This window comes from Apteryx rowi, unplaced genomic scaffold, assembly GCF_003343035.1.
Source record: "Apteryx rowi isolate R43461 unplaced genomic scaffold, aptRow1 scaffold_38, whole genome shotgun sequence".
Lineage (NCBI taxonomy): Eukaryota > Metazoa > Chordata > Aves > Apterygiformes > Apterygidae > Apteryx > Apteryx rowi.
The window spans coordinates 1,760,969-1,774,430 of NW_020450307.1; the positions used below are offsets into that span (position 1 = coordinate 1,760,969).

A 13,462-nucleotide genomic window follows, 5' to 3' on the forward strand; every position below is an offset into this window, starting at 1 on the left:
GAAGCAGTGCCTGGTGCGGCGCAATGGCGCGCGCGAGCAGCACGGCGTGGCCGCCTCCTGCCTGCGGGAGCTGCGCGACAAGGGTGAGGGGCCGGGGCGGGCGCTCGGCCGTGCGGCGGCTGGGCAGCGAGCGCAGCGCCCGCGCTAGGCCCGTTCTCGTCTCAGCAGCGTTTCTTCTCCCGTCCCGCAGCCGGCGGCCTTCTGGCTATCGACGAGGCCAGGGCGCCCATCACCTTAGTGCTGGCGGAAGACGGCACCATCGTGGACGACGAGGACTACTTCTTGTGTTTGCCGGCTAACACCAAGTTTGTGGCGCTGGCCAAGAACGAGAAGTGGTCCAGCAAGAACTTAGGTACCCTGCGGATGCGGGCGCGTGGAAARGGAGGGGTGCTTGGCGCACGCTTAGCCTAGGTGCGCGTGTGTGCGCTCGGTGAAATGGGACCGACTCTGGTAGCCCAGGAATGACCCGTACAGCCCTGTTCCTTACCCTTGTAAGGAAAAGGATCACGTGCTGGAGGACTTGTCCCTTCGCAAAGGAGTGAGCAAAACAGCAACCAGTAAGAGCTGTGAAACTGGAAAGATCCTAGGGGCTAAGAATGAAGACTACCTACTCTAAACCGTCTGGTCAGCCAAGCAGGGAGGTCAGGGCTAAGAGACACGACGTTCAGCAAACGGCAATTTAAATGCTCTGTACCAGCAGTACAGATTTCACTGCCCAATTCTGACACTGAAGAACCTAAACAGTGGTAAACAGCTTCAGAGAGGAAGTCATGACTCTCCTTCCTATTTTAGTAACATTAAAGTTTCCATCTTCTGACTGATGACTTTTTTGTGGCAGATGGCGGTACTGCCTGGCTCTCAGAGTCTATGGATGAAGTGGACAGTGCTGTAGAGAAGTGGAAGCAGCTGGCCAGGCAGCTGAAGAATGACCTGTCTAATATAATCTTGATGTCTGAAGATGACCTCCAGGTACAGTGGGAAATTCCCTAATTGCTCTTTTCTGTCCTTCTCCTCATCCATTTATCTCAGTAGACAGCAAAGAATCAAATAAGGAAACAAAGTATCTCAAGCTGAAATTCAGCTGCTGTTGTCTGGCTGTGATGCTGGAGTCAAGTTCCTCCTTGAGGGGAAATRTTTGTTCCCCTGGCAGTGCAAGTGTCTGAGAAGGATGTTCTTAATCATTGCCCCTCACAGCATGGCTTTACAATTCTGCCTGTGGAAGGGGAAAAGTCAGGATCTGCCTTTTTGTCTTCTTGCAGTCTGTAGCTTCCCAAATGCCAGACTCTGTTGGCTTTCCTTTCTGTATTGCCATGCACATTAACAAGTGGTACTTYGATTACTAAGAGTTTTCAGGATTTCTGTTCTAAATCCACATGATTCCATACCTTCCTGAATGTCTCTTGGCTGCTGGTAAAGAGTGCTGGCTGGTGGAATACCACTACAGCCACTCATAACCAAGCTGACTTGCTATGACATGAAAACCTTGTAAAATATGCAGGGTTTCCATGAAGGTAGAGGCTCTGGGTCACTCGGGAAGCTTGCTGTTTGTATCGTAATTGGTGTAATAGAATGAGTTACAAAATCAGTCTATGTAACGGGAGCCCTCTCACTGTTTTTAAGGTGCTTATTGATGTACCATGTTCAGACTTGGCAGAGGAACTTGAGCAAAGTCAAACCCAAATCCAAGTTTTACAGGACACCCTGCAGCAGGTGCTGGACAGACGAGAAGAAGAACGCCAGTCAAGGCAGCTCCTGGAACTCTACCTAGAGGCCTTGAAAAATGAGGATAGTATCCTCAGCAAAGTAGCAGGTAAGGGAGTATTAGGTTGCTAGAGAAGGAGCTTTTCAGAGAAGACCGAAGTGGTTGAGTGGAATAAATAAGGGGAGGGGAAGGACTGGAGCAAGTCACTTGCTGAGCAGCTATTAATGTGGTTGATGTAATAGCAGATGACCATAATAATTCTCTCTCTGGGTGAGACTAGGAGTACTTTCACTGCTGTGTCCCACCTCTCACAATGCCCAAAGCTAAAGACTGGGGAAAAGCTTAACTCATATGGTAATCTTTACCATTACGGATTTCCAAAGCTTAGAGGTCACATCTAAACACTCGCATTATATCTTATTAATCTCAAAAATAAAGCAGTTCAGGCAACAATTCCTGTCCCATGTTTATGTCACAGGCTATAATGATTCTGCTACTTTTTAGAATCTGAAACTGTACCAAGAAAGGAGATGGATGTGGTTGACACAGGTACCAGCAGTACAGGCATTTTGGCCAAAACAGCACTCAGTGACCAGATCCTTGCTGCTCTGAAAGAGAAACCTGCCCCAGAACTCTGCTTGGACAGTCAAGATTTAGAGGTGGGTGAGAAACAACCATCTTCTGGCACTCCCTCCAGAGAGAAGGTTACGAGGGAAGCTGTCCTTGCCTCTGGAGGCTCTACTATCAATATATCTCAATCTCAAAGTGATGAGATTCAGTCTGTTTCTGCACTTCAGTAACCCCCTTCCCCTGCTTGAAGCTCCTCTGTAGTATCCTGCTGACACTCTTCCAAATACTAGAATTCATCCCTTGAAAAGCTACAAGAATCTTGGTTTTGATCTCTTCTAAATCTTGGTAATTTGGTCAGCCAGTACTTCAGCTGTTTGACCAGCCTGTTTTTTGGATGCAGATGCATCTACCTGTATTTGTTTTATATCTCCAAATCAAAATAAAGGCTGCCTTATTTTGGAAAATCAGTGTAAATAAACCCATAACTTAAAAAGGAAAAAGTCTAGGTAAGTTTTAACCATTAAAAAGTGTGTGTGTGGGGAGGGGTTTCTGCTGCTATGAACTTGCTACTCTAGCTTCTCCCTACTGTAGAAACTAAGTAACTGCTTTCTGATAGTTTGCACATCTGAATATAGCTTCAAGCTGTGTTGGTAAAGTTTTAAAGAGGAAAAAGCACTGTAGCCCAAATGATAGAAAATGTAAGCCAGGAAGTCATTCTAAGCCAAACTGCTGCCAGTATTAAACAGATGCCTCATTACTCCTGTTCTTAATGTGGGTAGAGGGGTTAGTGGTGGAGGAGCATCAGTAGAAGATTAAAAATCTGTCTCTTATTACAGCTGGTTTTCAAAGAGGACACAGAAGCCCTGGCCTTGGCTCTAARCTGGGACAAGCAAAAAGCTGAAGCTCTGCAGCAAGCCTGCGATCAGGAGCTCTCTAAGCGTCTACAACAAGTGCAGACTCTGCATTCCCTGAGGAACACATCAAAGGGCAAGAAAACACTACCTTGGGGAGACTGGCCTAGTTCAAAACGCAAAAAATAAGGCTGTGTAGCACTGCTTCAAGTGTCAAGGAAATACAAGTCTCTTGCATTAGAACCAACACAAGCAAGATATGTCCTGGGAACCACAGTTTGCTGGTCATACTGTGGTCTGGCTCTAGACAACTAAAATCTGGACATTGTCCTGAGGCTTAAACTCCTATGATGACTCAAATCATGTGTAACCAAAGGGATTTTGACTCTGCAGAATGCTAGAACAATGGTATTGCTAAACGTAGCATGCAAGGGTTCAGCTCTGAATACTGGGTTGTGAGCCAGAAACTTCCATCTGATAATACTGGATCTATCCTCTGAAGCCTCAGGCAATTTGCTTACCTTGTCTTCCTTCCTTTACAATGAAAATGGTGGGAAAATATCTACCTCACAAGGACACTTTGAGGCACAGTTAATGATTAGAAAGAAGGCACTTTGAGGATTGCTCACTGAACACACACCGCTCGTTCTTTGGTAGGGTTTATTGTGATTGGGTCTAGTTAAAACTGTCATCATGCTTTTTTTTTTTCTTCCCAGTTGCTGTCTGGCTCTGAGCTCCAGCCTGGGATCTAGGAACTTGAATTCTCATGCTAATTTCATCAGTGAAAGTAAAATTAAAACCCTTTAACTTCCTTGCTGTTCCTGCAAGGTACTTCTGCCTCTTGGGTGCAGTACAAGCACTAATATTTCTAAAATAGAGCAAAAGTGGAAATGCTTTTTTGAAAAGCTCTGGGGCATAAGTCTTGTATTGGGCCTGTCTGTATTCCTGTCTTAATCATTGGCACAGTAGCATGACGCTTTTTGTATTAACTGGCTTAATTTTAAATTGGTTGAAGTGGTTTTTCTAATGTCATTAAAACCTTTTTACCATACTGTTGGACTAGTTTTGATATTCCCACTGGCTGCTATGATTAAAGAATGTGGTGATAAGTAYAAGATTACCTCAAGGATAGAGGGAGAAAACTTGTATTTTGCCCATGTCTCCTTAAATAGAAGTATTCTGTATTTAACCTTTCCAAAGGTATTATTTAGGTATGGTGCATGTTCACATTGGTGACACTACGCCAGAACCCACTTAGCTCACAAAATCTCTTCTCCTGTGAGAACAGAAGATGTAAATGGAAGAATCTGAAAGGTGAGCTGAAAAATTGCTTAGAATGAGTTTTACTAGGTGCAAATGTTTCTTTCAGTTTCATGTAAACCCCACTGATTCAACATAACCTTAAATGGTGCAGGATGCCCATCAGTGAGTACTGCTACAGCAGGCATTCAGATAAACCCATTTATACAAGTATTCCAGTTGAATTATGGCACACTCAAACTACCAGTGTAACTGCAATAAACATTCTAACCAGTTCTAGTGCCCTTGAGCAAGTGAGCAAAAATGTGGTCTAACTTCTAATGAGATTACCCATGTGGAACTGACTGGAATTAGAGCTAGTTACATAGCTCAGAACTTTAATAAGAACAGTGCAGGCTGTTAAGTACCACCCAGTATTTGGGGGAGGGGGGAGCTTGCAGTCAACTTTTTGGTCAGTCTGCTTTGCTAGAGCAAGTAATAATATTATAGGCCATGGCAGGTAAAGAGGTTTCCTGCTGCTTTAAATAGTTACTTAAGATGTTCCTTCTATTACAAGCTTTTTAAGTTCAAGGCTTTCTGAAATAGCGTATTTGTCTGTACTTTAGCAGCATTTTTGAAGCATGCTCTATTATGCTCTGTGAAGCTAATTACAGTAGCTACCAATTTAAATTGAGTGCAGTGAGCAAACTAGATGTCAGCAGGCTTTTTCTGTGACCTCACTTCTCAGCTTGCAATTACCATTCTTCCTATTATAAACCCTTCTGTCACATCTTGCTCAAAGCTGAAATGCTTTTGCTTTTTTCCCAAGCTCAGTTTAGCAATGGAAATCTTCTTGTTCATGTTGTATAAGACRAAAGAAGGGTTTCACCTGTAGCAGTTTCATATATATGTAAAATAGCAGATAGCATAACTACTTTGATCCTGCACATATTAGGAATATTTAACTCACCTACTTGCAGGCAAAATTCAAGATGGAGTCACAGAGACCATGTTGATCCTTCTGGCAGGAAGGCAGTGATGGCCCTTCCAACCTAGCCTTAAGGGAAAAAAATTGAAACCTTTCTTTGCTTTTTTTCCTCCTTTTTTCCTAGAGTTAGAACTCCTCAAATGCCTGCAAATCACTAAATACTGCAATTCTCACTACAGAATTATTATAAATGCTATCTTAAATGTGATACTGCTGATTGTATTTACCTTACTCCCCTAAAATCCTCAGCAGGATTAAGTAACAGGTATTCAGTCTTACATTTGATACTGTCAAGCTACAGTGCAATGTGGTGTTTTCTAGGGGCATAATCTTAATGTAGAGGAAAAAGGGGTGAGAAAAGGTTTAATTACAAAGAGAAGGGATTAGTTAACAGGTAAGAGCACTCACTGGTAAGTGTCTTGAAAGAGGCAGGTACTGCTGCGGCATCATTAAGCAAATCTGCAGTGGGGTACCATGTTAATAAGAGGAGGAAAACCTAGAAGAAATTGCTGATATTTCTGGGCCACAAAGTACATCTGTGTCTTATTGACTGACCAGCTCTGACAGCTTTGCAGAAGCTTAATTCTTCAGAGCCATCCTCTCAGGTAGAGATGGAGGTAGGGTGCTGCTCTTTGCATCCATTTGTTCTGTTAGTGCTTGCAGAAGAAGCAAGCATTCTTCACAGGTAGGAGGAACAGTAACTCTTTAAGTGCCTGATGAAGATAAGGTTTCTTAGGGGAAAGAAAGTGATGGCTTGCTTCTGGTTAATACACAGAAAATAGAGCTACAGTTCTTTTCCTAAGAATATTTTATACCAGTAATGAGAACAGCAGTAGTCTGCAAGATTGTCTGCCGTGAGTTGATGACCGCTTGGCAATTGTGGGGAAGTTGCTACTAACTCACTGTAATTATGCTTTGCATGGACTACTTTTGTGGTAAAAACTAGTCTGTCAATTAGTCAGTTTGAAATCCAAAAGAACTGAGTATCTGGAAGGTATTAAGCTTGCCAATTTATGTGCTTTTTTAAAACTTATTCTTTCTATTCTTTCTTATTTCTTCCTTCTTTTCTTAGTGTAAGTGCCAAGAAAGAAGAAAGATTACACATTATTGTGTCAAAATAAGATTTCTTACTGTTTAATAGTAATCTTGGATGTTGTTTGCAACAAGTATGTAATATTTGACTCTTCAAAGTTCTATTGCAGTCAACATCCTTCAAACCTCTCCACTGAAAAATGAGAGGTGATTAGCTAAAAGGCTAATAGACTTCAGTGCTGTATCTCATCCTGTAATTTCTATGAAAAATCATTTCTTAATGGTCAAGTTTATATACTGCTTCTTGGATCTTTTTCAATAGTACAATCAATTGAATGAGTCTGAAAACTCCTAAAACATCTTCATTTAATGATTTTTTTAAACCTAACAGTTCAATTAACCTTATAAATTGATTTTTTTTTTTTTTAAGCATAGACTTTATTATAGATCTTTAGATCATTACATTACTGAGACTCAATTCAGTGCTAGAATCTCTTGTCTCTGGTAACAAAGAGCTGCCACCACATCTATTTGCATAGCAAATGATCAGAAAGCATTTCAGTAAACCAACTTTAGCTTTCAGCCAGCACCTGCTGTACCCAAGTTGTGTATATGCATGTGTGTTTGGGGAGGAAGTGACAGAGGGAGACTTTAGACAAGGATAGCTTCTTCACAGAACAGAGCTAACAAACTTTGAGACATCTCTGTTCCTGCCATGTTGGTCTTACCTTGTTCTTAACGACCTCAAAGGAAAACAGGTCTGCTGTGTGATAGATGGACTTGAAAGATAGCTACTATGTTATCCAAAGGTTCAAATGCTTCTACAAGCCTAGGAGTCTTGTGAAAGCAGTATCAATTTTCTAATCAAGAAAGGAACGGGATAAACAATAGAAGCAAATCAAATACAACTGGGCATGTCTTTAACCAGACCCCTACCTAAGCTACTCCTTCAAAGATAGAACAGCGTGGACAAGAGCAATAGTTGATACTTGATCATTCTCTGCTTATCTTGCCCTTTTTCATATAAGTTCTTCCTGTACTGGAAGCACACCAGCCCCATTGTTCAGCAGTATTAAATCAGTGAGAAATGAAGTACGCGGTGACAGATATGTATAGCATAGTGATTAACAGAGCTGTACAACAATCTCCTTTCCCTGCCTGCATACTTACTTTCTCCCTAGGACTTTGAGTTTAGTATTTTCTTACAGTTCATATCTTTTTAAAGATCAAGTGTTGATAARCAAGTCAGGAGAATTTACCATACTCTGTAATTGGATTTTACCCTAAATTAGATCTGTTTTGCAAACCTAAAAAGTGTATTTGATATTCATCTAAGCTGCACAGACATTATGTTGACTAAATAAGCAAAAATTAGTATTTCCTTGCTCTTGTTCCTGTAACACCTGAGAAGCTTTCACTTTTAAGTAGGGTGACAAAGTTCCACATGATTCATGAGGATGGATTTTGCATGGGGGCTCAAGATGGAGGGATAGAGCATGGAGGGAGGTCTAAAGTATGGCCAGAAGACCTGTGGAAACCTAGGATGGCTGCCATTTAGCTCTTTTCAGGGTAGAAGTTTTAGAATGTCAAAGCCTTGAGTGCAACAAATTTTCTTCTCCCTTCCCTTGTCCAAGCTGACAAACTTACCTTGCAACAGAGATTCATTCACAGCAAATCCATTGCTGAAGAAGGAATAGCCTCAAGGAATGGTGTTCAACACTGCAGTATTGGTATCTCCCTTAAAGCACCCTGAATAACCTTTTGCATCTGGYATGGAATCAGGCTGAGGACCAGAGTATATTAAGGTAAATAAGACCTCATGTACCTCAGGAAAGCAAGTAATTAATGTGTGGTGTCATCAAAAAAAAAAAGTGATGTGAAAAATAAGCTGCAGATGTGCCAGGAAGAGACTCCCTGTTGATTACAGGTTTCAGAATTGCTACAGTTTATCTATCTAGGCTTCATCAGTCAAATTATTATTCCAAAAGAAGCTGTACCTCATCCCTATAGAGCAGAGCAGCTTAGGACAGGGAAAAGAGAGGGTACGTGCAAGTGTCAGTGTAAAAAATTTCCCATACAGAGCCAGGGATTCACACTGCTCCTATTTTCTTCTGCGCTGTAGCACTTGATCTCATTTCATCAATATTGGAGAGTTACAGCCCCTAACAAGCCTATTTTTTCTCCCTGTTCACTACTATTTAAATACCTTTTACTACTAAAGAGCTCAAGTGCAGACCTAGAATAAAAGGGAGCACCTATTAGGAGTCCAGAGTGTTACTCTTTTCCAACCTGTCACGTACAGCTGAATGGTTCTCAAGTCTGGAAACTGTACTCAGCTTTAAAGAGAGAAAGATTATAAACAAGGAGCAATGCTACACCTAGAAGTGCTCCACTGTGAGCAAAGATATTCTTCAATTTTCACCTTTCTTTATCATGAGGAAGTATTTAAGGGCTGAGTCTTGCTAAAATGAGAATCTGATGGATTTAAACATGTCTTTAGGGAATAGCCCTAACCTGTCTTCTTCAGGATTGGAACAAGTAACTTCAAGGAAGAGATTGTCTCATGGGTCTAGGGCTGAGTAAAAGTTCCAGTCTTTCTTCTTCCGCTGCTTAGTTTAGGCTATCCTAGGCAAGCATCCTCTCACTTTCTGAAATTTCTCATGCAGATCTTAATCAGACACCGATCCTCATTTCTGTAGGCTGTATCTAATAACTTGTATCCTTAAATCTGCTTTTTCATTTGTTTTTAAATTAACCAGCACTTGATAAGTCTGTATCAGTCCAGCAGAGGGCAATGGTGATATATTTCAGAACACCATTAAGGAGGCCATATTACTTTAGTAAAATTTGTGTCATGCAACCTATTGAAAGAGAGGATGGTACAACAGCAATATCACAGGAAAAAGTGACAAAAAAAGCTTTAATTATCAAGACAATACGTGAGAGACATGCTACTAAAAAAAGGGGGGGAAAAATACCGAAATAAAAGTATTAACAACAGAAGCAAGGAAGAGTCACACAATTAGTGGAAAAACTAAGTATCAGCATGGAGGGAGGTGCACATACTGAAGTTTTATGCTCAGTAAGAATGCTTTGTTCTAAATTCGTTAGATAAAGGATTTTTTTAATGACATATCTCTTAGTGAGCAATTTAGGCAATTTTGTCTGTAAACTTTGCTGAATTCTGACGGTCTTCAGCTTTGGAACTAAAAAAACAACTAATCACATTCACCTAAAAGATTAAAACTTCAATGCTGCTGCTAACCTGCAACAGCAATCTCTGACTGCACTAGGGTAATAAGATAAGATGATTAGAGAAGTTACTTGAAAGGAAAATCATGCCATGTTGGAATCTTCGCTTTCAGCCACAGCTGCTTCTTGTTCCTCAGAAATTCTCCCTGCCTTTGCTGAACTGGACTTCTTTTTCTTCCTCTCCTTTTGCTCCATGTTACTTGATACAAGTTCTTCACTCTTCTGTGTGATATACTTTAGCTGAGAACAATAAACTAGTCAGTCATCTAACAGTGAAACTTCATTTGTTCATGTATCTTAAGAGAAATTAACTGGGCAAATTCTTATTACCCCCCCCCCCCAAAAAAGTAATTTCCAAAAAGGATGATAAGCATAAAACAGTTTTAATTCTTGCACAATGCCCTCAGTCTAAGCTGGATATCTTTAGATATCTGAAATGCCTTGCCAGGACTAGGATTTATAAATGTATGTTACATCCACCACTAGAACCAAAACAGCAATGTCACTGGTTATACAGAGTAGTAGTTTGCAGAGATATAATCTAGAGACAGCACAAGAGTCCTCTGGACTCAGCTGAAATGAACAGCAGCTGATAGCTGGAAACACAAATCTCAGCTCCAGCGTTTACCATGCCTGCGGAAGTGAGTTTATGTCGCATATTCCAAATCATAAATGGAAGGGAAAACCTACTCACATAAAACTAAAATTAGCACATGAAGTATTCTTGTAAAGAGGTGTGTTAATTTGCACATATATTCTATTTTTGAATAGAAGCGTCTGTTCAGACTGTATAGTCCTTAGAACCCAGAGAGGTGCATTTTCTGTTTTTATGCCATGCTGAATACAATTTTGGTGGTTAACAAGTATCAAATAATGACAAGGGTTTCCTCTTTGTGAAGACACTGTCCTCTTCTTCACGTCAAAAGTAAGCATTTACAGGTACGTCTTAACACGTCAAAAGTAAGCATTTACAGGTACGTCTTAACACGTCAAAAGTAAGCATTTACAGGTACGTCTTAACATATGAATGAATGAAAGTCCACTGGATTTTATACAGACCAGCATAGGAGAGAATACAAACAACAAGGTGAACCATCCCTATATTAATGATGTTAGGAGACTCCGCAGCTCACAGAAGACTCAAGCTATCCCTGACTTTAAGTTAAAACAAAGAAACAAAACATCAAGAAAAAAACCCAAATGATTTACTTCCCCTATTGACAATGCTGCAACATGTCTGTTTATTGCATTTTTGTACTTGGAACCTCAGCAGCTCTGTTGTAGCCCAAACATTCCTGTTGAATTGCAATCAGATCTATGTCCCCATAGTGAGGCATAGCGTCAAGACGCAGAGCAAAAAATCAAACAAATTGCTAAGAACTTTGGTTAGGAGACAGTCTTGCCCATCTATCTTCTGTAAACCAGTGAAACTGCTTAAGCAAAAGTTGCTTCATCATTTATGGCCTTCATTCAAATGCTCTTGAGAATTAACCAGTTGATTTAAAGAGAATGTTGTGAGAAAGAAAATATATTTAATCTCACCAAAGAATTGCTCCTTCTAGCCAAAAGTTTCACATCTTCTGCAGTGACTGTGCTTCGTTTTGCATGCCTGCATAAAATTAAAAAATTAACCTCAATGTGTTTGCCAACATTATGTTATGTGAGGCCTTAAGGCATGTAATTGAGAACAATAACTAACAGGACTAAATAGGGACCCAGTAAACCACATGTGCCCATTTACTCTAAATATAATACACAGAAGCCTTTTTACAAATGTGTCTGTGTACACCTAAATTCCCACACTTCTGTGTAGAAACACATTAGAACTTAGCAACCAGCACATCAAGCATCACAGCTCTTATTTCCCAGTAGGTTACTGGGTGAGTTTTGACTCAGAGCACCAGACATTAATTCCTTAAAATATTCCCTTGCTTCCTTGGAGCAGCCAGATGAAATATAGGCATGCTAGTAAGCATCTGCCACTCCCACATCATCTGGTACCATTATATATCAACCCATTTGACAATTAAATGAAGTCATTAATTTAGGATGAGGAAGAACAGAGGGCACTGGTGGAGGGATGATGGACTTCTCTGAAAAGTCATAAACAGAGAGAATTGTGGTGGTTTTGAAGGAAACAAAAGCTTGACCTGCATTTCACAGATAGGCCGACAGAACCCTTTGAAACTTGAAGTACAAGAGATATTTTAAAGATTATCCAGTTACTTGAGTGGCATGCAAGAAAAGTAAGCCTTTGTAACAATCAAGTGTTCCAGTACCTACCTTGCAAACATTTCAAGATCTTTTGCAAAGTTTTCTGGAGGGAAAAAAAGAGAAAGACACCMCGTATTTTAAAATGCTCTGAGTAGAAGAAGATACCTATTACACTTCTATAGCTCTTACAAAGGTCAAAAATACAGCTGAGATGTACTGTATTTCACAGAGGATGTAGGAACAATGAGGCTGAAGAAGGGTGAACACATACAAACAAATACAAAAAAAAGCCATGTACACCTGTGTACAAACTGACAGGATGTTCTTCATGCACAAGCCACTATGCAAGATTATTAGCTATTAAATTCCTCCCCATATAAATTATACATTTAAGATCTCAGCCTGAGATACTTCAATAACTCCCTGGTGTAGCAGGGATGTAGATTTGTGCTAGTGCATGCGAGAATTTCCAACTAGATGATCAGACCACCAAACAGTATGCTCTTTCTAAATTCTTATACCTTAACCCTCACCTATTCAGAAAAAAAATAGAGCCCATTGCTTTACATGCAACTGCTGATACAACTGTGCTACTGAGAATCAAAGCAAATTATGAGAAGCAATCATAGCTTATGTGTCACTTCGCTGCACAGGGGGTGGCCCACACAGAACATTTCACATGCATTTCAATGCTCTTTCCAGTCCTGAAAAATAAAATTAGTATTTCTTGTACTTTAAAAAGTGTGATGCAAGAAACAATCCATCAGTGATAACTCGTTTCAGCACTATTTTTTTTTAAAAAGCATTCCATCTCCAGCAATTGTTCTTGAAGGGATACACGCAAACTTCTGTACCGCACTGCCTGAAGGTGATCTCTGAAATAGCTGCAATGGTTTGTTTGCTGAACTGCATGTCTTTGTCTTCTGCCACATCCTGACACAGACAGCCAACGGTGTAGTGAACTGCAGCTTTTAGCCTCTGAAACGATCCAAAATAATTACAGGTCAAGTCTCTATAGGTGGGTGTATCCGCTCGTACATGAATCACAACGACAATTTAAAAGGAAACAACATAAATCACCGATCAACCGCACAGACCCCCAAACCCCTCCACAACGCCCCATTCGTCACTCAGCGCCCGGTGTGAACGCAGTGCTTTAAAATGCAAACAGGGACTCCCCTGCCTCCCCGTGTTTAAAATTAACACGAACAACAACACCCCCTCCCTCCCCCCCAGCAAACAAGGGACGCTCGTTCCGCTGCTGGAGGTGCCGAGCGCCGAGCCCCCACCGCCAGCGAGCTGACGAGAGCCGGCGGCGCCTCTCCCGTCACGGGCGGCGCCCGCCGCCCCCCGCAGCCGGCACGGCGCAACGCGCCCTTTGGGGCCGCCGCGGCTCCATTTTGTGCCGGCCGGGGCTTCCCCCGGCGGGAGGCGGCGGTGGGGACCGGCCCCGGCGGGAGGCGGCGGGCGGCGGCGGCCCGGCCGTACCTGGATGAGCAGCTGCCGCTCCTCGCCGCCCGCCGCCTCCATGGCGCCGCCCGCGGGGAAGCGCTCGGGAGCGGTGCTGGCCGGCGGCATCCCCTTCCCTGAGGCGACCTCGCGCTGAACTCCCCG

At 41.8% G+C, this 13,462-nt stretch overlaps 2 protein-coding genes across 2 annotated transcripts in view; one reads left to right on the top strand and one right to left on the bottom strand.

The window, feature by feature from the left end:
* Positions 1 to 4,174, top strand: part of DFFA (DNA fragmentation factor subunit alpha) — a 5,327-nt gene extending 1,153 nt beyond the window's left edge. The window contains exons 2-7 of the mRNA XM_026074054.1: positions 5 to 83; positions 191 to 352; positions 839 to 969; positions 1,621 to 1,810; positions 2,207 to 2,361; positions 3,109 to 4,174. Coding sequence (XP_025929839.1) covers positions 5 to 83; positions 191 to 352; positions 839 to 969; positions 1,621 to 1,810; positions 2,207 to 2,361; positions 3,109 to 3,312 — 921 coding nt within the window. The 3' untranslated portion in view covers positions 3,313 to 4,174. The remainder of the gene's footprint in view (positions 1 to 4; positions 84 to 190; positions 353 to 838; positions 970 to 1,620; positions 1,811 to 2,206; positions 2,362 to 3,108) is intronic.
* Positions 4,175 to 9,275: 5,101 nt separating this feature from the next.
* LOC112970035 (centromere protein S) lies at positions 9,276 to 13,387 on the bottom strand. Its single transcript, XM_026073977.1, has 5 exons — positions 13,337 to 13,387; positions 12,703 to 12,826; positions 11,918 to 11,951; positions 11,177 to 11,243; positions 9,276 to 9,874 (listed from the first exon to the last, which is right to left on the bottom strand). Exons 1-5 carry the CDS (start codon positions 13,376 to 13,378, stop codon positions 9,719 to 9,721), a joined length of 423 nt encoding a protein of 140 aa, XP_025929762.1. The 5' UTR covers positions 13,379 to 13,387; the 3' UTR covers positions 9,276 to 9,718.
* Between the last annotated feature and the right edge of the window lie 75 nt (positions 13,388 to 13,462).